Source organism: Hemiscyllium ocellatum, chromosome 13 (assembly GCF_020745735.1).
Source record: "Hemiscyllium ocellatum isolate sHemOce1 chromosome 13, sHemOce1.pat.X.cur, whole genome shotgun sequence".
In the NCBI taxonomy this organism is placed as follows: Eukaryota; Metazoa; Chordata; class Chondrichthyes; order Orectolobiformes; family Hemiscylliidae; genus Hemiscyllium; species Hemiscyllium ocellatum.
In genome coordinates, this window is record NC_083413.1 from 14818840 (window position 1) to 14846583 (window position 27744).

At 44.1% G+C, this 27744-nt stretch overlaps 1 protein-coding gene across 1 annotated transcript in view; it reads right to left on the reverse strand.

Annotated features, from left to right (window-relative positions):
• Positions 1-15795: 15795 nt before the first annotated feature.
• Positions 15796-27744, reverse strand: part of igsf10 (immunoglobulin superfamily, member 10) — a 50771-nt gene continuing 38822 nt past the window's right edge. Inside the window, exon 7 of the mRNA XM_060834563.1 lies at positions 15796-17834. Within this exon, the coding sequence (XP_060690546.1) occupies positions 15926-17834 (1909 nt within the window). The 3' untranslated portion in view covers positions 15796-15925. The remainder of the gene's footprint in view (positions 17835-27744) is intronic.

The following is a 27744-nucleotide window of genomic DNA, read 5'->3' on the forward strand; positions in this document are numbered from 1 at the left end:
TTATTAAATAAATCTACTGTGACAATAATATCACATCAAAACTCCTTGACTATTGAGAACAATTATTACCGTAGTAATAATACTGTTGAAATGAACACAATAGATTTTCACTCGTGAAATACCCCAAACATTAATTCTAGTTCTTCTGTCATCTCTATGTCTTATTTACTACCTGTTCCATTTTTTAAAAATAATACTTTAATCAAGGGTTATAGGGAAAAGGTTGGAAACCGCTTGTGAGGAATGTCAGAACAGACACGGTTCTATTGAATGGTGGAGCAGGTTCAAGGGGTCAAATGGCCTTTTCCTGTTTGTTATGATTTGTTATGGCCTTAGTTTTACCTTTGTCTGTTGCACGTCCAGTCTCGTACACCCAAATTTAAAGCAATGTTTAGTTACAGTTGTTCTTGTCACCACCTTTGGGCCCAAACCATAACTTGGGAGCTGGGAGAATGTTTTTTTATAAATTAATTCACAGGATCCCTGGCTAGGCGAGCATTTGTTGTCCATCTCTAATTGCCCAGAGTCAACAAGTTTGCTGTGGGTCTAACGTTACATGTAGACCAGACCAGGTAAAGACGGCAGATTTCTTTCCTTAAATGGCATTAGTAAACTAGATGGGTTTTTCTGACCATTGGCAATAGATTCATGGTCATCATTAAATTTCAATTCCAGACTTTTATTGAATTCAAATTCCGCCATTTTGCCATGGCAGGATTCAAACACAGGTCACCAGAACATTACCTGAAATCTCTGAATTAATAGTCCAGCAATAATATCACTCGGCCACTGCCTCTCCAATGTTTATCATTTTATGAAGTAATTACTTTGCAGTTCTATACTGGGATGAACCCAAATCTGGCAGAACAGCATAGAGCTAGGTACAGAGCTGCATGTCAAAATAATGCCATTATTTTTGCTGAATAACACTGGCTGCTCACCTCTAAACACCTCAAATTTGAAACTCTCATCCTTATATTTAAGTGCTTCGATGTCCTCACTCCCTTCAGAGCCTTAAATTTGTGTAGCCACAAAACTCTTCAAGTACTTCAAGTGGTTAGCACTGCTGCCTCACAGCGCCAGAGACCCGGGTTCAATTCTCGCCTCAGGCGACTGACTGTGTGGAGTTTGCACGTTCTCTCCATGTCTGTGTGGGTTTCCTCCGGGTGCTCCGGTTTCCTCCCACAGTCCAAAGATGTGCGGGTCAGGTGAATTGGCTGTGCTAAATTGCCCCGTAGTGTTAGGTAAGGGACAAATGTAGGGGTATGGGTGGGTTGCGCTTCGGCAGGTCAGTGTGGACTTGTTGGGCCGAAGGGCCTGTTTCCACACTGTAAGTAATCTAATCTACTTCAAATTTGACTGAAGACCATAAGACATAGGAGCAGAAATTAGGCCTTTCAGCCCATCAAATCTGCTCCATCATTCAATCAAGGTTGATGAGTTTCTCAACCCCATTCTCCTGCTTTCTCCCTGTAACCCTTGATCCCATTGATACTCAAGAAGCTATCTGTCTCAGTCTTAAATATGTTCAGTGACCTGGCTTCCACAGCCTTCTGTGGCAATTAATTCCATAGATTCACCACACTCTGGCTGAAGAAGTTTCCCCTTATCTCTGTTCTAAAAGGTTTTCCTTTTACTGTAATGCTGTGGTAGTCTCACCTACCAATGGACACATCTTCTCAACATCGACTTTGTCCAGGCCATTCAGTGTTCTGCATATTTAAATTCGATCCCCCCTCATCCTTCTAAACTCCATTGAATACAAACCCTCATATGTTAAGATTTTCATTCCTGGGACCATTCTCATGAACCTCTTCTTTACATGCATCTTGTACATTCTCCAGTCACTTCATCATATGATTGGTGGTCACATGTCTTTGGTTCATCTGTCATGTGCTTTCAGCCATTTTGTCTCTTCCCCTCTGGATTTCTCTTCAACCATCGCTCCATTTCCTTTCAGACCTTCCTTAAAACCCAATGCGTTAACCGAGCTATTACAAACTCTAAATCTCCCTTAATGTGGCATCACCTTTTATCAGTTTGCGCCATTATGGTCACAGCGGAGAAAGAGATCATTTCAACTGTCAGAATTGCACTCACTTTATAAAATCAATTCAGCTCGTCCCAGTCCCTTGCTCCATCCCTGTGGCCCTGCACATTTATTTTCCAGGCACCTATCCAAACCTATTGAAAACAAGGGTTGAGTTTGTCACCATTACATTCTTAACTGATGTATTCCAAGGCCTAACCAACATACCCGAGTTTACTCTGTGGAACCCCATTGAATATTTCCTCCAATTGAAAAAGCCCACTGTCTAACACGACCCCAACATCACCTCCCCTCCCCCTTCCCACAACACCTTCCTCTGAGAAGGTGCAACACCTGCTCCTTTACCTCCTTCCTGCTCATCATCCAAGGGCCTAAACAGTCTTTCAAAGTGAAGTAACATTTCACCTGTGCCTTTTGCAATTTTGTGTGTTGTATTCATTGCACTCAATGTGGCCTACTCTACATGAAAGAAACCAAACGCAGATTGGGTGACCGCTTTGCAGAACCCCTCCGCGAGCAGGGACCCCGACCTTCCCATAACCGGTCACTTTAACACAGCGGCCTGCTCACATGCCCACTCTCTGTCCTTGGCAGTGTTCCAGTGAATCACAGCGCAAACAGAGGAACAACATCTCATCTTCAGACCAGTCACTTAGCCTTCTGGACTTAATGTTGAGTTCAACACCTTCAAATTGGGAACCCATTCCCATCTTTTCTCTTTCTTTCAGCTTTACTTGTTACATTCTCTCCCACCATGTCCCCTCTCCCCACCCCCACCCCACTGGAACTGTCTTCTCTTTCAAGTCCATAGGACTTGTTCTGTCATTCTCATATTCTGATTACTTAACCTGAACTATCAACACCTTTTCTTCACCAGCACTTTGCACCCTAGCACCATCACAACTCTCCCAACTTTAGCATAAATGCTGTCCCCTCCACATTCCACTTCAGCTCTGATGAAGAGCCGGCTAGACTTGAAACATTAGCTCTCTGTCTCTCCATAGATGCTGTCTGACCTGTTGTGATCTCCAGCATTTGTTGCTTTCAGTACTGTTTAACACTACTCGCCATTTAGAATCATACAGCAAGGGAACAGACCCTTCTGTCCAACCAGCCAATGCTGAACATAATCCCAAACTAATCTAGCCCCACCTCCCTGCTCCTGGCCCATATCCCTCCAAACCTTTCCTATTCATGTATCTATCCAAATGTTTTTTAAAGGTTGTAATTGTGCTCATATCCACCACTTCATTTCTTGTTATTTGGCCAGTTTCCAGTCCATTTTTAAAAACTTGGGTCACAAAGAGGGATGGATGAGAAAGATGAATCATGCCTGATTAACAAAGGTGGTAATGGAGAGTATCCAAACAAAAGCTAAGGCATACAAAATGGCGCCAACGAGTGATAAATCAGAGGATTGTGACCTTTTTTTGGAACTAGCAAAGGGTGACCGAAAAGCTAATAAAAAGGGGAAAAATTGATTATGAAAATAAGCAAGAAATATGCAAGCAAACAGGAAGGCGAGAATAGCTAAAATGAGCATGGGATCCGTGGGGAAAAAAATGACACGAAGGCGACTTCATGCCTGGGGACAGGGACATGGAAGATAATTTGAATTAATATTTGCATTGGTCTTCATGGTAGAGGACATTATGAACAACCCTAAGTTATCGGATAAGCAAGATGCTAACGGAATGAAAGGTCTTAAAACAATTTTGATTGAAAAGAACAAAGTATTTGGCCAACCAATAGGACTAAAAGTAGATAAGTCACTGACCTTTCTTTAATTAATGCACCCTGGACCAGGTCCTTAAATTATCTTTGTAAAAACTTGCTACGATGGAATCACTGAAAAAACAAGCAAGCCCGGCCATTCAGGCTCATCATGATATATATCCCACTCAGCAGGTGAGAGAGAGGACTGCAGATGCTGGAGATTAGAGTCAAGGTTAGAGTGGTGCTGGAAAAGCACAGCAGGTCAGGCAGCTGATGAAGGGCTTTTGCCCAAAACGTCAATTTTCCTACTTCTCGGATGCTACCTGACCTGCTGTGCTTTTCCAGCACCACTCATATCCCACTCAGTGTCCGCTTCCTGAGGACATCCCCTTTCATCCCTTGAACCATTAGAACTGTGTTTAACTCTTTCTTGAAAGCATTCAATATTCTGACCTCAATTATTTTCTGTGGCATGAATTCCGAATTCCACAGGTTCCCCACTTTCTGGGTGAAAAAAAATTACTCCTCATCTCAGTTCTAAGTGGCCTACCTTATATTCACAGACTGTGGCCCTTTCATTCTTGAGGTTTAACTGACTCGCTTGCAGTTTATCTTTGCACTAATTTTGAACAAAGCTGTAAGATTTCCAATTCTCTAGTTATCTGACACCTACCCTGCGTCTCTCACCAGGACCAGGAGATTATGGCTAGATGCTTCACAATTTCTGCCCTTCCTTCTTCATCATCCTCTAATGCTTTCCGATGATCCTAGCTATTGATCAACTTTCAACCAGCCTTTCTAATACCCTTTGATAAATTCATAAACTGTCCTTATTTGAAATTACCTCCTCCTTTCTTACATTTACTCCTCCATAAAAGGCACTGTACAAATGTAGCTATATAAAAACTGACAGAACAGATGCTGTAAATCAAAGACAAGACAGGAATTGTGGGAAAAGCTCAGCAGGTCTGGCAGCATCAGTGGAGAGAAATCAGAGTTAACGTTTCAGGTCCAGCGCTCCTTCCTCAGAACCTTGCCCAGTGGCTCACCTTGCAGCACCAGGGACCCAGGTTCGATTCCAGCCTCTGGCAACTGCCTGTGTGGAGTTTGCACATTCCCCCCATGTATGTGTGGGTTTCCTCCCACAATCCAAAGATGTGCAGGCCAGATGAATTGGCCCTGTTAAATAGCCCATAGTGATAGGTGCATTAGTAGGGAGTAAGTGAATGGGACTGGGTGGGTTACTCTTCGGAGGGTCTTTGTGGACTTATTGGGCCAAAGGGCCTGTTTCCGCATTGTAGGGAATCTAATCTAATCACCTTCTTGAGTTCTCAAGAAGGGTCACTGGACTCCACTGGTCCTCACCTACCACCTCACCAACATCCATATACATCGTATCATCCGTCGTTATTTCCGCCACCTCCAAATGGAGCCCACCACCAGGGATATATTTCCCTCCCCTCCCCTATCAGCGTTCTGAAAAGACTACTCCCTCTGTGACTCCCTCGTCAGGTCCACACCCCCCCACCAACCCAACCTCCACTCCCGGCACCTTCCCCTGCAACCGCAAGAAATGCAAAACTTGCGCCCACACCTCCCCCCTTACTTCCCTCCAAAGCCCCAAGGGATCCTTCCATATCCGCCACAAATTCACCTGCACCTCCACATACATCATTTACTGCATCTGCTGCACCCGATGTGGCCTCCTCTATGTTGGGGAGACAGGCCGCCTATTTGCGGAACGTTTCAGAGAACACCTCTGGGACACTCGGACCAACCACCTCGTGGCTCAACACTTCAACTCCCCCTCCCACTCCACCAAGGACATGCAGGTCCTTGGACTCCTCCATCGCCAGCCCATAACAAGACGACAGCTGGAGAAGAGCGCCTCATCTTCCACCTAGGAATCCTCCAACCACAAGGGATGAACTCGGATTTCTCCAGTTTCCTCATTTCCCCTCCCCCCACCTTGTCTCAGTCCCAACCCTCAAACTCAGCACCACCTTCCTAACCTGCAATCTTCTTCCTGACCTCTCTGCCCCCACCCCCACTTTGGCCTATCACCCTCACCTTAACCTCCTTTCACCTATCGCATTTCCAACACCCCTCCCTCAAGTCCCTCCTCCCTACCTTTTATCTTAGCCTGCTGGACACACTTTCCTCATTCCTGAAGAAGGGCTCATGCCTGAAACGTCGATTCTCCTGCTCCTTGGATGCTGCCTGACCTGCTGCGCTTTTCCAGCAACACATTTTCAGCTGGGATTGTATCTGTCAGTATTACATACATCTAACTGGGAAAAGAAATTGTTTCAATAAAAATCATTACAATTTAAGTTGTAGTTTCCAGGAACTGCAACTTAAAATGGGATGTACCCTGTAATGAGTTGTTAATGCGAATTGCAATGTGAAATAGTTCAATGATCGCCTTCAGTAATAACAATACTGTACCCTCGGGTCATCAAGTCTGTGTCACCAAAAATATACTCAAACTACACTTGTCCCATTGCCCAGCACTAGACCCATAGCCTGAGGTGGTATGACTCTGCAACCAGGCAAAAGTGAGGACTGGAGATCAGAGTCTAGGTTAGAGTGGTGCTGGAGAAGCACAGCAGGTCAGGCAGCATCCAAAGATTGGGAAAATCGACATTTCCTCCTTTTTGCCCAAAATGTCGATTTTCCTGCTCCTCGGATGCTGCTTGACCTGCTGTACTTTTCCTGCACCACTCTAATCATGACACTGCAAGCGCTCATCCAACTATTTTTTGAAGGTTATGGGGTCACTGCTGTAGCTACGTTCCCAAGCAGTGCAATTCAGACCCTCTGGGTGAAACAGCGTTTTCTCAAATCCCTTCAAGCCTTCAGATTATGTTGAATTAGCTGAGCTGCTATCAGGTACAGCAGTCGAAAAGTGTGGTGCTGGAAAAGCACAGCAGGTCAGGCAACATCCGAGGAGCACGAGAATCGACGTTTTGAGCTAAGTCCAGGAATGCTATCAGACATTGTGAAGTTCTGATTTTTTTAATAGCCTGCATTCCTCTTTAAGTAATATTATAGTGGATATTACAGGGCACCATGGTAGCTCAGTGGTTAGCACTGCTGCCTCACAGCATCAGGGATCCAGGTTCAATTCCAGCCTGTGATTGCTCGCCTTTGAGCAGAAGAGGCTAAGGATAGATTTGACAAAAGGGGTTCAAAACCAGGAGGAGTTGGAGGCAACATGAGATGCAAAAAAAATTACATAGCAGTTTGTTAAGGCTGGAACGGCACTGCATGTAGGCGTACTGGAATTAGACTCCTTAAAAACTTTCAAAGGGAATTAGGTAAAAAAATTCAAGATTTTAAATATCTGTTTGTCAGGCAGTACTGTGGCTCAGTGGTTAGCACTGCTGCCTCACAGCCAGAGTCCTGGCTTCGATTCCAGCCTCAGGCGACTGTCTGTGTGGAGTTTGCACATTCTCCCCGTGTCTGTATGGGTTTCCTCTGGGTGCTGCAGTTGCCTCCCACAGTGTAAAGATGTGCAGGTTAAGTGAAATGCAGTGTTACAGGGATTGGGTGGGATGCTCTTCAGAGGGTCGGTGTGGACTCAATGGACCAAATGACCTGCTTCCACACTGTGGGGATTTTGTGTTAATATTCTGTAGATGAAATCAGATTAACTGTACTGTTTAAACACAGCGATCAGAATCTAATCAATGTATTCCAGTTGTTTCTGATCTGCTGAAATGGTGAACCTGCAGTACATTTATTACTTAACACACTAGCCAGCTTCCAGTGAAATTACTTCCTCATTGAAATCTCAAATATTCCCGTGGCAGAGGGGGTAAGAGCCAGAGGTCACTGATTTAATGTACTTGGCAGAAGACACAATGGGAACATGAGTAAAAGATTTTTGTCACAGCGAGTGGATATGAAATGGGAACCACTGCCTGGAAGTGTGTGCTGGCTAATTCCATAACTGCTTTCAAAAACAATAAACAACCCAATTGGAAAATTTTGTAAGACTAAGGGGTGAAGAGCTGGGGATTGACACTATCTGAGATACTCTTTGTAGATGGCTGCACAGACACAATGAGTTGAATGGACCCCCCTTTCTGTTGTCACTATTTAACAATTATATAATGGTGTTTTATGGGTGCCCTGCTTAACTTTGAGAGAAGGGAGTGGGTGACACGGTGGCTCTATGGGTGGCATGGTGGCTCAGTGTTTTGCACTGCTGCCTGACAGCGCCAGAGACCTGGGTTCAATTCCCGCCTCAGGCAACTTGTCTGTGTGGGTTTCCTCCGGTTTCCTCCCTCAGTCCAAAAATGCACAGGTTAGGTGAATTGGCCGTGCTAAATTGCCCGTAATGTTAGGTGAAGTGATAAATGTAGGGGAATGAGTCTGGGTGGGTTGCTCTTTAGCGGGTCGGTGTGGACTTGCTGGGCCGAAGGGCCTATTTCCACACCGTACATAAGTAAAGTAATCTAAATGACCTTTGATTCTGCTATTGTACAGCCCTGCTGGGTGTTAAAATACATAAGAAATCTGAAAGAACCATCTGCTGGTTTAAAGGGACTGATCGCAGAAAAGTTTAATACCACAACCATTTTACCTTCCACTTAGAGGGAAGTTCACTTGTTGCTCCTTTGATTTCAGAATCTGACATGGGGCAATGATCAAATCATTCCTCAAAACACAGAAGCTCATATCTTTTTATTCTTCTGCACTTCTGTTTGAAAACTGAAATGGAAAAAGAAGTTTAAAAAAACACAAGCATTGTTGAAGGATTGCAGCATGTTTTAGAAGTGGGTGGCCTGGCGTCCATTGTAAGCACTATTTACACAGCTGCTTTTACAAGCAATGGTTTGCAGACGAGCTGGAGATGAAGAGCCATGTTTGGCTGGCAACAAGTATCTGATTGGTCTATGGGCCAATGACCAATCATTGAGGACAATGGCCGTCTGCCTGCCGACAACTTTGTGATTGGGTGCCAGGTAGCTGAACAGCTTTGGGTGAGAATATTTGGAAGAAACCATTGGAGGAGCCTTTGCAGTAGAAAGCACCTCAAGCCTGAAAATAGGCAGTTTAGTTCCCTTTTCCAATTGTTGACTTTTAATTGAAAAGTCAAAGAACTTTATCCCCTGTGCATCCTACAAATAAGTGAAAAGATCTTGAAAAGAAAGACTGAAGAGCAACATTCTGATCAGCAAAAGCATCATCACAGTAATCCCTGTAGATGCGGAGCACTGAACTGTCATCCCTATATTCTATCCACCCTTCTATCCATGCACTTTGTATTTGTCTGAGTTTGTGTGTGTTTAGAAGGAGAATTGATAAGGGGATTAGAGTTTTAACTAATACAGTTACTTGCCGATGAGTCATAACCTGTACTTAGGGTCTCATGAATTTATCTAGAGTGAATTAAATTATTATTCTATCAGAACAAATTTTTGGAGGATGCTCTTAAATTCACATGATATATTCGGTCAAATTCATGATCAGTAAGTTTACAGATGACATGAAGATTGGTGGAGTAGCAGAAAGCATATGGGACTGTCAAAGAATACAAGAGAATATAGATAGACTGGAGAGTTGGGGGGAGAAGTGGTAGATGGAGTTCAATCCAGGCAAATGTGAAGTGATGCATTTTGGGAAGACTAATTCTCGAGTGAACTATACTGTAAATGGAAGAGCCTTGGGAAAAGTTGATGAGCAGAGAGATCTGGGAGTTCAGGTCCATTGTACCCTGATGGTGGCTGCACAGTTGGATAGAGTTTGCAAGAAGGCATATGGTATACTTGCCTTCATTGGACAGGGTATTGAGTATAACAGCTGGCAGGTGATGTTAAAATTGTACAAGACTTTGGTTCGGCTGCATTTAGAATACTGTGTACAGTTCTGGTCACCACATTACCAAAAGGATGTGGACACTTTGGAGAGGGTGCAGAGAAGGTTTATGAGGATGCTGCCTGGTATGGAAGGTGCTAGCTATGAAGAGAGGTTGAGTAGGTTAGGATTGTTTTCATTAGGAAAAAGGAGATTGAGGGTGGACCTGATTGAGGTTTACAAAATCATGAAATGTGTAGACAGGGTGGATAGAGGTGAACTTTTTCCCAGGGTGAAGGATTCAATAACAAGAAGTCATGTGTTCAAGGTGAAAGGAGAAAAGTTTAAGGGGAATACACATGGAAAGTACTTTACACGGAGGGTGGTTGGTGCCTGGAACACGTTGCCAGCAGAGGTGGTAGAGGCAGGCATGGTAGATTCATTGAAGATGTATCTGGACAGATGCATGAGTAGGTGGGGAGCAGAGGGATACAAATGGTTAGGAATTGGGCGATTTGTTTAGACAGTGGATTTGGATTGGCACAGGCTTGGAGGGCCGAAGGGCCTGTTCCTGGGCTTGTTAAATATCTTTAGAAGATCTTTGAAGGTAGGAAGCTAGTTCAAAATGGCTTCAGAACTAATCTGGGATCTTTGGCACTCGATGACTAGTTGGGGTTGGAATGCACTGCCTGGATTTGCAGTGGAGGTGAGCTCAATTGAAGCATTCACAAGAGTATTGGATAATTATATGGAGAGAAATAATGTGCAAGGATCTGGGGAGAAAATAAGAGTTTGGCACTAGATAATGATGCTTATTTGAGGAGCTGGTACAGACACGATGGGCCAAATGGCCTCCTTCTGTACCATAACACTTCAGTGGTTCTGTGATAAACATAGGATGAGAAGAACAGACAGTGATAAGAGAAAAGCACAAAAGCTGAACTTTTATAAATCAGTAAATAGAGCAAAACTTTAAGAGTGCACTATGGGCTTCACATTTCAGAAAGACTATAAGGTTTGGGAGAGGATATAAATATATACTCGAATGGTACTAATGGTGTGACACTTCAATTATGTGTAGAGACAATAGAAGCTGGGTTGTTCTCCTTTGAGCAGAAGGATAGATTTGACAAAAGGTGTTCAAAACCAGGAGGAATTGGAGGCAATATGAGAGGCAAAACAATTACATAGCAATTTATTAAGACCTGAAAGACACTGCATGTAGGAATACTGGAATTAGATTCCATACAAAGTTTCAAAGGGAATTGGGTAAAAATGTGTACGGTGGCTCAGTGGTGAGCACTGCTGCCTCACAACATCAGGGACCTGGCTTCGATTCCAGCCCCAGGTGACTGTCTGTGTGGAGTTTGCACATTCTCCCGGTGTCTGTGTGGGTTTCCTCTGGGTGCTCCAGTTTCCTCCCGAAGATGTGCAAGTTGGGGGAATTGACCATCCTGGATTGCCCATGGTCTTCAGGGATGTGTAGGTGAGGGGTATATGTAGGGGAATGGGTTTGGGTGGGATACTCTTCAGAGGGTCAGTGTGGACTTGTAGGCCAAAGGGCAAAGGGAGTGGGAATGCTTAGATAGCTCTTTCAAAAATCCCACATGCATATGATAGACCTCTTTCTATGCTCTGTCACAACTAATTTTATGGAACTATCCAGACAGACTGCAGCATTGCTTTGCAGCTCTGTACATGTTTGGATCAACCCCCAGAGTGAATTCTATTCTGTAAGTTTATGAATAAATTATGGATGTACCTGATTGTACAAATACTATATCACACATTACAGTGATCTAAAATCAGAAACAAAGTGATTGCAATGAATTGGAATACAGAAGCAATTGGATCAGCAGTGATTAAGTAGTATATGAATAGCAAATATATTGAATGTCCTTTGTACACAATAAACTAAGGTTAAAAGCCCCCCCAACAGAATTATTCTAATTTCTATTCAAAATAGCTTGGAGTGAATCTCCTCTAAGAGATTGACCTAATAGATTGATAAGCCTTCAAGATCTTGATAAGATGGCCTATGCAACTGATTATCTCTGCACATAAATTCTCTTCAATGAAAAAGTTTGAATTTCTCACACTGTAGTTGGTGAGAATCTATGCCTGTGCAGTTAAAAGTTGGTGACAGTCAGTGACCACAAATAACAGGACGTCATAGACATAAAATCATTGACTTAGAAATGAGAAGGAGATGGCGAGAAGTTTTGTCTCTCAGGGAATTGCTGAGGTAGGAAATGCTCTGTTTGAAAATGTGGTAGAAGGCATTTGTATGTAAGTAATACCCTGCAGAGCAACAGGCCATTCTGCTCAATCAGTTCTTGCCCATGATTCATAAATAACTTGAAAGGGAATTGGACAGCAACCTGAAATCAAAAAAAGTTGAAAGGTTATGGATGAAAAGCAGGGTTTGCAATGAAGCAACTGATCTTTCAAAGTGCCAGTATTGATTCAATGGGCCAAATGGTCATCTTCTAAGTGGTAACATTCTATTAATTGGTATTGCTGTTGTGGTTCTGTTCGCCGAGCTGGGAGTTTTTGTTGCAAACGTTTCATCCCCTTTCTAGGTGATATCCTCAGTGCTTGGGAGCCTCCTGTGAAGCGCTTCTGTGCTGATTCCTCCGGCATTTATAGTGGTGTGTCTCTGCTGCTTCCAGTTGTCAGTTGCTGTCCACTGCAGTGGCCGGTATATTGGGTCTAGGTCGATGTGTTTGTTGATAGAATTTGTGGATGAGTGCCATGCCTCTAGGAATTCCCTGGCTGTTCTACCAGAAGTGGCAGAGACAAACCATTATAAATGCCGGAGGAATCAGCACAGAAGCGTTTCACAGGAGGCTCCTAAGCACTGAGGATGTCACCTAGAAAGGGGACGAAACGTTTGCAACACAAACTCCCAGCTCGGCGAACAGAACCACAACGAGCACCCGAACTACAAATCTTCTCACAAACTTTGAATTAATTGGTATTCAATACCAGAGGTGAACAGGTACCTCTCTTGTTAGCATTGCAGTGGATCCAGGTTGAATTATGTATTTTCAATACATCTCAAATGCGTGTGCTGGGAGTCCATTTTCTAAAAAAGGTCATTCATGGTGTGTGTGCGTGTGTGTGTGTGTCACTGGCAGGGCTGTCATTTATTGTCTGCCTCCAGTTTCTCTTGAGGTGTTGATGAGTTGCTTTCTTGAACTGAAGAAGCATTACACCCGAAACGTTGACTTCTCCACCTCCTGGTGCTGCCTGGCCTGGCGAGTTCTTCCAGCCTCCTGCCTGTCTACTTCTTGAACCACTGCAGGCCATTTGCTGTAGGTACACCCATAAAACACTTCAGGAGCAGATTCCAGGATTTTGACCCTAGGACAGTGAAGGGATGAGTTATATATTTCCAAGACAAGGTGGTGAGTGGTTTGGAGGGGGACTTGCAGATGATGATGTTCCCCTCTATCTGCTACTCTTGTCTTTTGAGATGGAAGGTCATGGGTTGGGAAGCTGCTGCCTGAAGAGTTTCTGCAGTGCATCTGCAGGTGGTACACATTGCTGTTACTGAGCATCAAAGGTGGAGGAAGTGGACATTTGTGGATGTGTTGCCAATCAAGTGGACTGCTTTAGTCTGGATGGTATCAAGCCTCTTGAATGTTATTGGAGCTGCACTCATCCAGGCAAGTGGGGAATATTCCATCACACTCCTGACTTGTAACTTGTACATGGTGGACAGGCTTTGGGGAGTCAGGAGCTAATTTATTCACTGCAATGGAAATTCTAAATCCATTGGAAATCCAGTGCACATTAAACAAACAAAATGTACAGAGGACTTCCTCATTTTTCTCCTCATCTCCAGGTTCCATCCATGAATTGACAGATTACTGGATGGAAATTCCAAACAATACTTAGGTCTATACAGTCTTCAAGGAGAAAGTGAGGACTGCAGATGCTGGAGATCGGAGCTGAAAATGTGTTGCTGTAAAAGCGCAGCAGGTCAGGCAGCATCCATGGAACAGGAGAATCGACGTTTCAGGCATAAGCCCTTCTTCAGGAATTCCTGAAGAAGGGCTTATGCCCGAAACGTTGAATCTCCTGTTCCTTGGATGCTGCCTGACCTGCTGCGCTTTTCCAGCAACACATTTTCAGCTTATACAGTCTTCAGCCTATTTGGCGATACAGAGCAATGCTGAAAGTATGGGTTCAATTCCCATAGCAGCTGATGTTAATATTAAGGTTCCAGTTTCTCAACTCCTCCCCCTCACCTGAGGTGTGGTGACTTTTAGTTTAAAGCATCACCACCTGTCTCTTCCTAATGAGGCTATTTGTTTCAATGGCGACTTTACTTAGTTCCACCACTGAGTACGAAAGTTGCCAGGAAAATGCAAGGGAAATAGTCATCTGATTTATTGTCATCAATAGGACATAATTATTTCTACCTGGCACTCCCTACGTCATCAGGTTTTGTTTGTATAGTATTTCGATATTCGAAAATACTGCGTGGGACAAGGCATACATTAATCACTTTAGACATCGTTCGTTTCAACAGCCAACCATGAATCCTCCACCATTTTGAGCGGCAGTCATTTTGAAAACAGCAAGACAAATGATATATTTTATGCTTTGCTGTAATTTATCACACTGTGGTGTGATCTGAGACACCGGGCTCCTTTATCAAATCTGCCTTGCATAGGCAGCTAGAAGCTACCTAAGCATTAAAAACATAATCACTTGACGGCAAATTTGTCTGCTAAAGGATTCACTTTGTAGAAGCCTTTTGAGGTTGTGCACGTTTGGAGAAAATCCAGAGGGGGAGAGAGTAACACTTGTAACATAAGTCCAATATCAATGCAAGATGTGTCCAACAGTTAATCACAACACCAGACAATATGCCATCTGTATTTTTCTTTACAAAAAACTTTTATTTACCTTTTTTGAAAATTAAAAAAAACATTATATTACACCTCACCTTTGGTAGTCTTCGATTTATAATGTTATGTGATAAATGATGGGAAAAAGCAAATTAACTATACTGCGACAGCAGGTCATTGACAGAATTCTTTCTTCCTGTGTGAGATATGAGAAGAGTGTTAATGGTTCACTGATGTTGAACTCTGCCCTATGTTTGGCAGGTCAAGAATTCAGTGTCAAGTGTCAAAGCAGCACAGAATAAATTATTGTATGAAATATTTCAGTCCATATGATAGCACCACTCTCTAAAACTTGGGTATTTTTCAGATAGAGTAATAAACATGTTGAGAAATTAATGCACTCACTGACACCAACTTGGTTTAACTTTGAAAAGATGTTGTTACAATGAACGATCTGAGGAGGGTTTTCCTTATCCAATTTTAGAGGGAGAGGGAAATTTTAATATAACTCACCAAAGACCATAAGAGATAAGGACAGGAGTAGGCCATTTGTCCCTTCTGCCTGCTCTGTGATTCAATAGGATCATGGCTATTCCCCACATCCTCTTTGCTACCTTCTCTGCATAACCCTTGATTCCCCTCCTGATAAAGAACATATCTCAGCCTTAAATATACACAAGGACTCTGACCCCATAGCTCACTCCGGCAAGAAGTTCCAAAGACTTAGAACTGTCTGAAAGAAGAGATTCCTCCTCATCTAAGTCTTATACTGGTTCACCTTTATTGTGAGACTGGACCCTGTGGTTCTCGAGTCTCCTATCAGGGGAAACATCCTCTCAGAATTTACCCTGTCAAGCTCCTTAGGAATGCTGTATTTTCAATTAGAGCACCTATCATTCTTCTAAATTCCAATCAGTAGGGTCCTAACCTGTTGTACCTTTGTTCATAAGACAATCCTTCCATACCAGGGATTATCCTAGTCCTTCTCTGAACTGCCTCCAAAACAATGACAACTTTCCTGAAATAAGGGGATCAAACTGCTCTCAGTGCTCCAGTTGTGGTCTCACCAGCAACTTGTACAGTTGTAGTAAAACTTCCCTACTCTTATACTCCAACCCCCTTGAAATAAGGGCCAATGTTTTGCCAACATCCTAATGGCAATCCAATTAGTTTGGCTGGATCATTGACTTTACACCTATAATGCTCTCGGCTGATCTGAGTGGACAGTAAGGTTGGGCAGCTTTAAAAGCAGAGTGTCTTTCAATCTCAGCAGTATCCTGTGAAACACATTCTTTTAAATTTTCACTCCCCCCCCACCCCAACCCGATCTCTAATCAGGGAAATAAAATATTTTATTCTCAACTGAATCAGTCCATAGACTTAATTGTCAACATCAAAGTATAATATTAATCTCTGTAAAAAATATATAGATATATATATATTCAAAAATGAATATAAGAATATAGAGATGTATTTATGAAGAACAGTCACTTCATATGACCTGAATATATGTCACTCGCGAGTCACTGCCTAGTTGGCTCTTGGCTGTGCACTTGTATGTCCCAGAATTCTTTGCAGTTAGCTTTTGGATCGCCAGTGTTCCCTGTGGGTGTAGGAGCCCACTGTCAGTCATCTGGCCCTTGCTGAATGTGGAAAGCACTGCGTGGTTCGGCAGCTCCCACACGATCTCTGGCCTGGGGATGCCAATCGCCATGCAGTTGAGTTGGACAGCTGAGCCGGCGAAGACCTGAAGCGACTTGGGTGGTCCGTTGGTGATGCGAGGTGGGTAGGCGATGACAATCACCGACGTTATGATGGAGTCGTCACCTGCGTTGTTGTACGCTTTGCAAATGTAGTTGCCCCTGTCGCGTACACTCACTTCCCTGACGACCAAGGTCCCGTTTTCAAACAGGATATACCTAGGATTTATCTGTGGTCTGTTGAGGATGTAGCCACTGGGCACGGTCCACACAATGTTTGGCGTTGGCCTACCATTGGCAGAGCAGTGAAGGTATAAAGCATCCCCACTCATGCTGCGTATTAATCCCAGAGGCCTGATGTGGATCACGGGTTTCTGACCGACCTCCAAGATAATCAGTTTCTCGATATATCCAATTGTATTTTTGGCTGCACACCGGTACTTGCCAGTATCCTCAACAGTGGGGCTGTGAATCAGAAAGGTGCCGTTGCTGTTTATTTGGTAGCGGGCTGTCTTGTGTGCGCCAGTGAACCGTGTTCCATTGGGAAGGATCCAGATGATCTCTGGAGGCGGATAGCCATCCGCCGAGCAGTTCAGGATGGTGGGACCCTCGCCACTCGCCACGACCTTCTTGTTGAATGGGTTCTTGAAGACGGGCCTCCGTAACCTCCGGGTCACCTCCAGGTTGACTACCAGCGTGGCTTCCCCGGCGTCGTTCCGGGCCACGCAGACAAACTCGGCGTTGTCCGTAGCCCTAACATTGCGGATTTCTAAGGTGCCGTTCAGATGGACCACGATCCTGCTCCCATAGTACGGAGCATTTAACATGATATTATCCGGCATAATCCAGGTGATGTAGGGCTTGGGAACTCCCTCCACCTTGCAGTCGATCCGTTTCCTGCTGTGCCTTACTGCGTACTCTTTGATAACCGTCTTATTCCCGGCCAAACCGTTTATTAGCGGTGGCTTCGAGGCCACATCCAAACGGAAAAGGTACGTATCATCACCTCCAGGGTTGCGAGCAATGCACATGTACTTCCCGGCATCAGAGAGACGGGTATTCCTGATTAGCAGTGAACCATTGGAATGCAAGTGATACCGATTCTTGGAAAATGATATGATCTCATTTGTGGGGAGCATCCATAGAATCCTTGGCAGTGGCTTTCCCGCAGCCTGGCAATCAAACATTGCAATGCCTCCACTTGTTACCTTCAGGGATTCCTTGTGTGGTTTCTTTATATGTGGTGCAATTGTCATCACGGTCACATGGACTTTCATCTCGTCCTTGCCCAGAGTATTTTGTGCATAGCATGTGTAATCGCCTTCTTCAGCCATCCCCACCTTATTGTAGTAGAGCGTCCCGTTGCCGAAGACTATGTACCTGCGCGTCCTACTGCCACTGTCATCTGCCTGCAACACGTTGTTGACCATTGTCCCATCGGGCAAGCTCCAGGAGATCTCGGGCTTGGGGGAGCCAGAGGCCTTGCAGTCCACTTGCAGGTCGGCCCCGTACGAGACGTGCTTGTGAACGGACTGTTTGTGCTCGATCAGCGCCGGCCTCATGGACACGTCGATTTTCAGCGACACCATGTCATCGCCCACCCTGTTTCGGGCGATGCAAAGGTACATCCCGGCGTCTCGCTCTGTGATTGATTCAATTGACAGGGTCCCATTGGGCCACACCAGGACACGGCTCGCTGATCTGAAAGGGAGACAGATAATCATCTTGTTAGTCACGGAGATGGCAACAAGGGCAAGGAAGATCATCCAATGAGAGGATGTGAGAGGACAGAGGGGAATGGAACAAGGAACAGGATATTTCTGACGGGGGCCTTCTCTACCCCACCACCTGACCCAGTGCTACCATCTGATACCTCCCCCCCACCACTCCCCCACCCTGCCCCCCCCCCCGCCAACTCCATCACTTGCTGCTTCACGTTCAGCTAAATCTTCAAATTGGGCCAAACAGCTGGAGAAGGGAATTCCTCTCTCACTTGGCGGGGATTCCCATGACCTGGAAGGTGTTGATAGTGACATAGCATGGAAAAGGGCAGTGAGGTATGGAGCCTTGCTGGAGATGCTGGGACTGGGAAGGAGACAGTGCACGATCGGGGTGCAGAGCTTGTGGGAGATTTTGGAGAGGGGGTGAAAGGAGGATGGAAGGGAGGGAGAAGGTATCCATGTGGAAAGGAGGCTGTTCAAAGGATTACTACATAATGTATCCCCCTGGAACCTTCCCCGCCTGTATTTAATCGAGGCTGGATAGTACATGACCCTGAAGTGAGCGTTGACTGCCCAGTGAAGGGCTTCAATTTGGGAAAAGGTAGAAAACCCAAACTGTGCCCATCCTACTTGAAAACTGTGGAGAGTTTGGAAGAGCCATGGGAAAGCCAGGGTGGGAGTTTTACCCATTTCCCCCAAATCAGTGCGGACATCCTTATTTAACATTCACTTTGCTGAAGAGCAGTTTGTGGACTCATTCAGCCCCATGTTAGAAAACACATTTACTAAACTAATCACACTGAATGGATAAGATTAGCCCCTGCAGCTTCTGGATACAGGTAGACAGGATGAGTATTTTCCCTCAGACGTACTCCATAGACATTAATGGATAAATCTTGGTGTATTCAGTTACATCTAACAAAAGCTTTGAAGTGATCATAGTTATGAATGAAAAATCGTTGGGAAACTGCAAGTTCCCATCATGATGATTGGAATTAAAACAAAACTACTCTCCCATTTGCAAACCTGGCAGTGGGGACATGAAAAGTTCTGCCCAGGGGAGGGGTCAAATTTCAAAAGGAGAATGTGTGAATAAATGCTAAATAAAAGGCCTGGACACTCACAGAAACTTGCAAAGATTTGGTACCACTAACATGATGGGGTGGCACAATGGTTAGCACTGCTGCCTCACAGCGCCAGGGATCTGGGTTCAATTCCAGTCTTGGCTGGCTGTTGTGTGGAGTCTGCATGGGTTTTCTCCAGGTGCTCCAGTTTCCTTCATCAGTCACAGAGATGTGCAGGTTAGGTGAACTTGCCATGCTAAATTGCCCATAGTGTCCAGGGAGGTGCAGGCTAGGTGGATTAGCCATGGGAAATGTCGGGTTACAGGAATAGGGGAAATCGGTCTGGGTGGAATGCTCTTTGAAGGATTGATGTGAATTCAGTGGGTAAAATGGCCTGTTTTCCCACTGCACGGATTCCATGATCTCCTTCTATGAATATGCAAGCAGTAAACCATCTCAAGGCACGTATAGAAGCATACTACCAGGTAACATTTAATGCTAAGGTGCTTAGAATGGTTTGGATGGATGTCTTCAGAAGTAATTCAGTCTTAGGGACTATCGAAAAGGAGGGAAGATGAAAAGTTTTGGGCGTAATTTTAGGATAAGGGACACGTGAGGCCAAAATTGTAGAATAGAGCAAATTACAGGGGCAGAATGGAAAGAATAAAAAAAATTGGACTTTGAAGATACCCACGTACTTCATATTTTTCTCATTGAATAGATTAAAATTCCAGCCTAAATGATAAAACCATTCGACTAACTGTAGATTACAAAGTTGTAGAATTATTCAACTGTTATTTATTAAAATCCTCAGAGAAGAAAATGCTTGCTTCCTATCCAAACACTGATTCTAAGTTTTTGGTGGAGTTTAGATTAGATTAGATTCTCTACAGTGTGAAATCAGGCTCTTCAGCCCAACCAGTCCACACTGACCCTCTAAAGAGTAACCCACCCAGATCCATTTCCCTCTGACTAATGCACCTAACACTATGGACAATTTAGCACAGCCAGTTCACCTGACCTACACATCTTTGGACTGTGGGAGGAAACTGGAGCAAACCCACGCAGACACAAGGAGAATGTGCAAACTCCACACAGACAGTCACCTGAGGCTGGAATCAAACCTGGCACCCTTGTGCTGTGAGGCAGCAGTGCTAACCACTGACCAACCTTTATGGGTCTTCTCATGGCTTTGTACCACCACTTGCAATCACACATCAACCTGATTTGAACCTATTTTGTTGTTCCTTCACTGTTGTGGAACACCCGCCCTAACAGCACTGTAGATGTCTCTACATTCCCAAGGACCATAATGGTTCAAGAAGGCAATTAATTGCCTTTCTTGAGGGCAATTAAGGACAGGCAACAAATACTGCCATCAAAGCCAATATCCTGTGAATGAATAATAAAGGTCAGACCAAAGGAACAGGATGTGATTCTAAACAAGAAATCCTCGACATGACCTGTACACATCTGTACATATTTCAGATTTCCAGTGTCTGCTGTATTTTAACTTTAACATACAAAGAATGTGTGTGAAATCTAGCCCAGTACAGTTAATGTAGGGTATGTGTGAATGCGAATCAATGTTTCATCCAAAAAGGGTTTGTGTGTGTGTGTGTGTGTGTAGATGCGTTTGTGTGTCCGTGCAGGTGTGTGTTTGTGTGTATTTCTGTGCGTGTGGGTGTGTGTTTGTGCATGTGAGTGTGTGTATATGCCTGTATGTGTGTTTGTGTGCCTGCACATGTATGTTTATGTTTGTGTGTTTGTGTGTGTGTTGTGCATACATGTTTATGTGTTTGTGTGTGTTGTGCATGTATGTTTATGTGTTTGTGTCTGTGAGTATGTGTTTATGTGTGTGTGTCTGTGCGTGCGTGCGTGTTTGTGTGTGTGTGTCTGTGCATGTGTGTTTGTATATTTTGGTTCTGTTCGCCGAGCTGGGAATTTGTGTTGCAGACATTTCGTCTCCTGTCTAGGTGACATCCTCAGTGCTTGGGAGCTTCCTGTGAAGCGCTTCTGTGATTTTTCCTCCGCCATTTATAGTGGTTTGTATCTGCCACTTCAGGTCGTCAGTTCCAGCTGTCCGCTGCAGTGGTTGGTATTTTGGGTCCAGGTCGATGCGCTTATTGATTGAATCTGTGGATGAGTGCTATCCTTAGTAGCCACACACTCAGATGACAAGCAACATGAATTCGACTGGGACAACACTACTATTATAGGACAAGCCAAACAGAGAACAGCCGGGGAATTCCCAGAGGCATGGCACTCATCCATAGATTCAATCAATAAGCACATTGACCTGGACCCAATATACCGTCCACGGCAGCGGACAGCTGGAACTGACAACCGGAAGCGGCAGATACAAATCACTATAAATGCCGGAGGAAACATCACAGAAGCGCTTCACAGGAGGCTCCCAAGCACTGAGGATGTCACCTAGACAGGGGACAAAATGTCTGCAACACAAATTCCCAGCTCGATGAACAGAACCACAACAATGAGCACCCGAGCTACAAATCTTCTCCCATGTTTGTATGTACGTGCATGTGTCTGTGCGTGTATCTCTGTGTGTTTGTGTGTTTGTGCATGTGTGTGTGTATGTTTGTGTGTGCGTGTTTCTGTGTGTATGTCTGTGTGTGTGTTTGTGTGTCTGCATGTATGTTTATGTTTGTGTGTGTGTGTTGTGCGTATATGTTTATGTGTTTGTGTGCGTGTGTCTGTGCATGTGTGTGTGTGTGTCCCTGCGTGCGTGTCTGTGCGTGTGTCTGTGCGTGCGTCTGTGCCTGTGTTTGCTTCAATATCTCATGCATGGTAAAAGGTGTCGGCACACCAATCGCGGTATTGACTTCAAGTTCCAGAAGTCACAGTTGCAAACGTGCCTTGGTGGCTGTGAAGCTGGTAAGAAAATTGGATGAAATGCTGGTGTGGACTGCCCTTGTCTGTTTCAGCAAGTACTCCTCACTGACTCCTCCACACTCACCCCACACTCGGCACAGCACTTGAGTGTTGGCTTGCCCCAGCACCTACCTGTAGTGATTGGAATGAGGTCAGCCTGGCCGAACTCATAGAATATGGGTTCCCTGATTAGAACGGAGTGTCAGAGGTTCTGCCTACTCGGAGAGCTGGCATTGAGGGAGCTGGATCAGTGACAAGCACCATGCACATGTAAATAAGATGTGACTTGATGACAGGATACTGGCCTCTGTCTAGTTATTTCACCACCCTCAACAATCTGCCCTTAATAAATTTCTACAGCAAGCCAAAGAAGCAATTTGCACTCAGTTTTGAGTAGTTTAGTGTGAAAAAGTTGCATTGAAGTGCATGAGAAAACTATAGACTATTAACCAATCTTCCAAAATCAATGTCAAAAATTGATACGTGGTGGAAAGTGAGAGAGATCTTTTATGTTGTACCTGGACAATTCAAACTCTGGCCTGAAAGTGCTCAGTTGAGGCATGTTACTTACATACTCGCACTAAAAAATTCTTTGCAAAATGTATGTATGTCTATGTGGATAGGGAAGGATTTTTTTTTGACTCATAAGAATGAACTGATATCTCACTGCCAACATTAAAAGTGTCATCATGCTAATTTGTTTCCTTAGTATCTATTCATCATAGTACTTATTTTTAGTTTGGTGATTGTAAGAATATAGGTACATACGAAGTATATCTTTTGTCATGTAATTTTAAGCCTATAATCATGAGTTTTGGTTTAAGACAGAATGTTTGAGGAGAAAGCAAGGTCAATAACTGTCTTCTGGCTTGAGATTGTAATACTATTTATCATTTCTGAAGATTGGACTGGGCAATACAATTATACTCCCAGAGATATCAGGCTTTAATCTGACTGTTATCTTACTGAAAGACTCTACCACCTCACACTGAACAATCTACTCCACTTGTTTCTCTGCACATGCCTCCTTCTCCCCCTCTCTCTATCTCTATCTCTATCTGGACACTGGCAAATAGTGGGCCACGTGACCCTTCCAGTCGAGTTTGTCCTTCAATAAGATCATGGCACATCTTCTACATCAACTGGCTCTTCCTAAAGAATCCCTTAATTCCCTTAGAATCCAAAAATCTGTAAAACTATGTTTTGAGTCAATGGCAGAACATTGAGAGCCATGTGGAGCAGAAAATTCCAAACATCCCAAACTATTTAACTTTGTCCCAAAGATTCACAACCCTTTGGCTGAACTTTGCTTATCTCTGTCAGAGCCAATCTCTTGCTGCGACACTTGACTCCATATTCCAGATTTCATGTGACAAACCCCTTAAGAATGGCATTTGTTTCAAAGTGATTATTAGATTAGATTACAGTCTGCCCAACAAGTCCACATCGACCCTCCGAAGAGTATCCCACCCAGACCCATTTCCATCTGACTAATGCACCTAACACTACGGGCAATTTAGCATGGCCAATTCACCTAACTTGCACAACTTTGGACTGTGGGAGGAAACCAGAGAACCTGTTGGAAACCCATGCAGACACAGGAAGAATATGCAAACTCCACGCAGTGATGCAAGCTAGGATTGAACCCAAGTCCCTGGCACAGTGAGACAGCAGTGCTAACCACTGAGCCACCATGCCACCCATTATCTCTCATGCTTCTGAACTCGAGGGAACATAAGCCTCATCTACCTCATTCTTCTCCATAGGGCAATCCCCTCATCCCAGCAAAGAAGCCATTCAGCATGTGGCAACTCTTTGAAGAGCTATCCAATTGAATTCCATACCTCAAAGCCCTCAAGTATATATCCAATTATCTTTCGGAAAGTTCCTGTAAAATCCGATTCCACCACCTTAAGGTGATGCTTTCTTCTTGAATGTGCATGTGAAATTGTACCCAATGCTCAAGTTGAGGCTTAAACAGAGATTTTGAAAGTGATTTTGACATCTAATGCCCCCAATTTACAAAGCCAGGTATCTCATACATTTTAAATGTCCTTAAACTTGCCCTGGCTACTTCAAAGATCGGCACACACACAGTCAGTTCTCACTGCTCTACCATTGAAATTCTATCACCTCTCCACATTCATTCGTCCAAAGTATTTTCTACTGCCATTACTGGGATTAAATAGCATCTGCAATGCTTACATATGCAGTGGGTCTCAAGACATATTGAAATGAAGAGTTGGACTATCTGATGCTTCCACATATATAAAAAAGAATTGGGTCAGCCATAGTCTATCCAAAATTCAAGAGACCAAACAAAGTTTCATTATCCCACTGCTCCAATCCTTGGGGCACTGTTGAATTTTACGACCACTCAGGACATCCTTAAGTTGTGTTTCAAAATGTCTTTCAGAGCTTTCCCAAGGTGAATATTGTCCTCTGGGGATCGCGAGTCCGACTAAGGCAAATATGTGTTATTGAATGCACTCCTTCTTGTAAACCCCAGCAATTGTAATGCTGGAAATGAGTCACCATTATAATTTTTCTCTGGCCCACAACCGACACAGACGACTTTATACCTCTGCATATATTATGCCAAGACCCTAACAGATCCTCACAACAAGAAAGCTACCTTGACTGTTGTTGCTGATTAACTGCCTCAAAGTCTACACTGTAGCCAGCATTTTATGAATTCACCAATATAAATCATTTTGCTGCTTGCTGCAAGAATCATGGGCAATGAGGGTCTAAGGAGTTGCATGAATCTTGAAGCTGCACAAAGGAGGTATGAGCAGATTTTGATGTCAGCTCCCAATGGTAACATGTTATCAACTTGGAAGTGCGCGAGATGTCAGCAAAAGCAAACTCCACTCATCGCATTATACCCACAAGGTTATTAAACAGGGGAGGCTTCCTTCATCAAATTTTACCCACAAGGTTATTAAACAGGAGAGGTTTCCTTCCACCTTAACAGATAATGCTGCTCCCCCTCTGATTCTCAGCCACATACACTGAAAGCACGAAGGTGGAAGACAGTGATGGCAAGTTATTCAGAGCTTTCAGTGGGCAGTCATTCATGAATCAACTTTAGATGTTCCAGCCATCTTATCATTTGTTGTGGTTCTGCTCGCCGAGCTGGAAGTTTTTGCTGCAAACGTTTCGTTCCCTGGCTAGGGAACATCATCAGTGCTGTTGGAGCCTCGTGTGAAGCGCTGCTTTGATGTTTCAAACACCACTATCATAGGACAAGCCAGACAGAGAACAGCCAGAGAATTCCTAGAAGCATGGCATTCATCCCCAAACTCCATCAACAGACACATTGACCTGGACACCATATACAAACCACTACAGCTGAAACTGACACCCGGAAACGGCAAGAACATCCATCAACAGACACATCGACCTGGACCCCACATACAAATCACTGCAGCTGAAACTGACACCCGGAAGCGGCAAGAACAAACCAATATAAATACCGGAAGAAACATCAAAGCAGCGCTTCACGCGAGGCTCCAACAGCACTGATGATGTTCCCTAGCCAGGGAACGAAACGTTTGCAGCAAAAACTTCCAGCTCGGCGAGCAGAACCACAACAACGGATACCCGAGCTACAAATCTTCAATCAGATTTTAAATCTTATCATTTGATTTTGTGTTTTCTGCTCTCTCTCTCGTTTTTTTCCTCCGATTCTGGGAAAAATTCAGCTGATCAAGAATCTACTTCAAATGAAGCCACAACAATCAACCTGAAGACTTGTCCCACTCCTTGAGCCAAGATCTGGGTGAACCAATGAGCTGCTCTGTTTAATGGAACCATCAGTATGTAGGTGTTTCCATCTGGCAATCCAAGTTAGAACTCCGAAGCAGCAGCTTTGAAAGGATCGCGATCGAGTTGCTAGCTATTGCTGCAACTGTTGCCAAGTGGACAACTTATTTACATCAGAAGCTTGAAACGCCTCTGGACTTTATTAACAGGCAGACACTCAATATGTTTGCATGGGGCTCTGCTCTGTCTGTTATTTTACTGGTGACTTTAACATGTACAAAAAAATTAATATTCAGCTGGCAGACAAGGGTTGATATATGTGCATGCTAAGTATTCATCTAGTCAGCTACTAATGATAATTTTCTGAATTACAAGCCGGACCCTGCTGCTTGAAAACTATCACCTGTTCACATAAAGCTATAACATCCCTCTAGTTGCAAATGATTACTCAAGTCAAATTTAATATCCAGCATTTTTCATGTGCTTGCCTGCAGGTTCACAAGCCATTTTCTGAAATTCCCCACAATAACATGGGGCAGCATAGTGGCTCAGTGGTTAGCACTGCTGCCTCACAGCGCCAGGGACCCGGGTTTAATTCCACCTTCAGGCAACTGTCTTTGTGGAATTTGCACGTTCTCCCCGTGTGGGTTTCCTCTGGGTGATGTGTTTTCCTTCCACAGTCCAAAGATGTGTAGGTTAGGTGGAGTGGCTATCTAAATTACTCATAGTATCCAGGAATGTGCATGGAAAATGCAGGGTTATGGAGTGGGGGGTGGGGTGGTGGGTCAATGGGAGGGAGCGGGGGGCGTCTGGATGGGATGCTCTTTATAAGGTCGGTATGGTCTCGATAGGCTGAATGGCCTGCGTCCAAACTGTAGGGATTCTATGAATAAGAAGTCTCCCCTCCATCCTTTGCTAAACATAGACAGTGATAGGCCAAGACTCTTGACATTGTTAGGTCAGACTACAACTTGAGAGAGAACACTGATGGCATTTATTTGTAAGTGTTTAAACATATGTGACAGACAAATACTCAGGGCGTGAAGGTTTACTAAATGATCATTTCACATCCTGGTGATATCACCACAATGGTAGTGTGTTGTTTTTCAAAGTTTTTAGTAACAATGTTTGTTATAAAAGAAACAAGCTCGGTTTTGTTTACCCGATGGCACTTAGACATACGATGGACAGGTTGCATATTGACGTTAATTTCTCTTTCAGGTACAATGTGATGGGTTCTATTTAACTGTGTCCCAGATGTGGCACTCAGGAGCAGAAATTGAATGTTCAATCCCCACTCCAGGGACTCGATCACAACAGTCAGTCTGATCCTCAGGCACTGCTGCACTATTGGAGGTGTCATCTTTCAAGAGAGATATTAAACTGTGATCTTATTTGCTTTCTCAGGTGGATGTAAAAAATGCCTCATGGGATGATTTGAAAAATGGGTGCAGATTTCTCCCTGGTATCCTGGTCAATATTTATTCCTCAACCAATATCATTAACACAGATTGACCAGTCACATTGCTGTGTGTGGGAACTTGCTGTTCACAAATTGGTTCCATGATTCACTCCACTACAGCAATGACTACAGTTCGCATGTAGTTCATTCTAAATGCTTTGGCAAATCCTGAGAATTTTAGTGATGTTATATAAATGCAAGTCATTCTTTGCCAGAGTGTGTTTTTTATTCAGTCTTTCTGAATACCAAGTAGAGCAGTGCCAAGATAGACCATGTGATATCAGAGCCGAATTAAACCAATCGGCCCATCAAGTCTGCTCCACTGTTCTATCATTTGAGGCAAAAAACTGCAGCTGCTGGAATCCAAAGTAGACAAGTAGGAGGCTGGAAGAACCACCCACCCCCTCACCTCCATCCAAGGCCCCAAAGAGTCCTTTCACATGAGACAGAGGTTCACCTGTCTCTCCACCAACCTGGTTTACTGTATCTGGTGCTCCCTATGTGCTCTTCTCTACATCGGGAAGACCAAACATAACCAAAGGTCATGTTTCGTCGAGAATCTCTGCTGGGCCCGCAAGTGCCAGTCTGATCTACCAGTTACCACCCATTTTAATTCCCCTTACCACTCCCTCTCTGACATGACCACCCTCGGCTTCCTCCATTGCTACAGTGAATCAGACCGCAAATTGGACAACATCTCA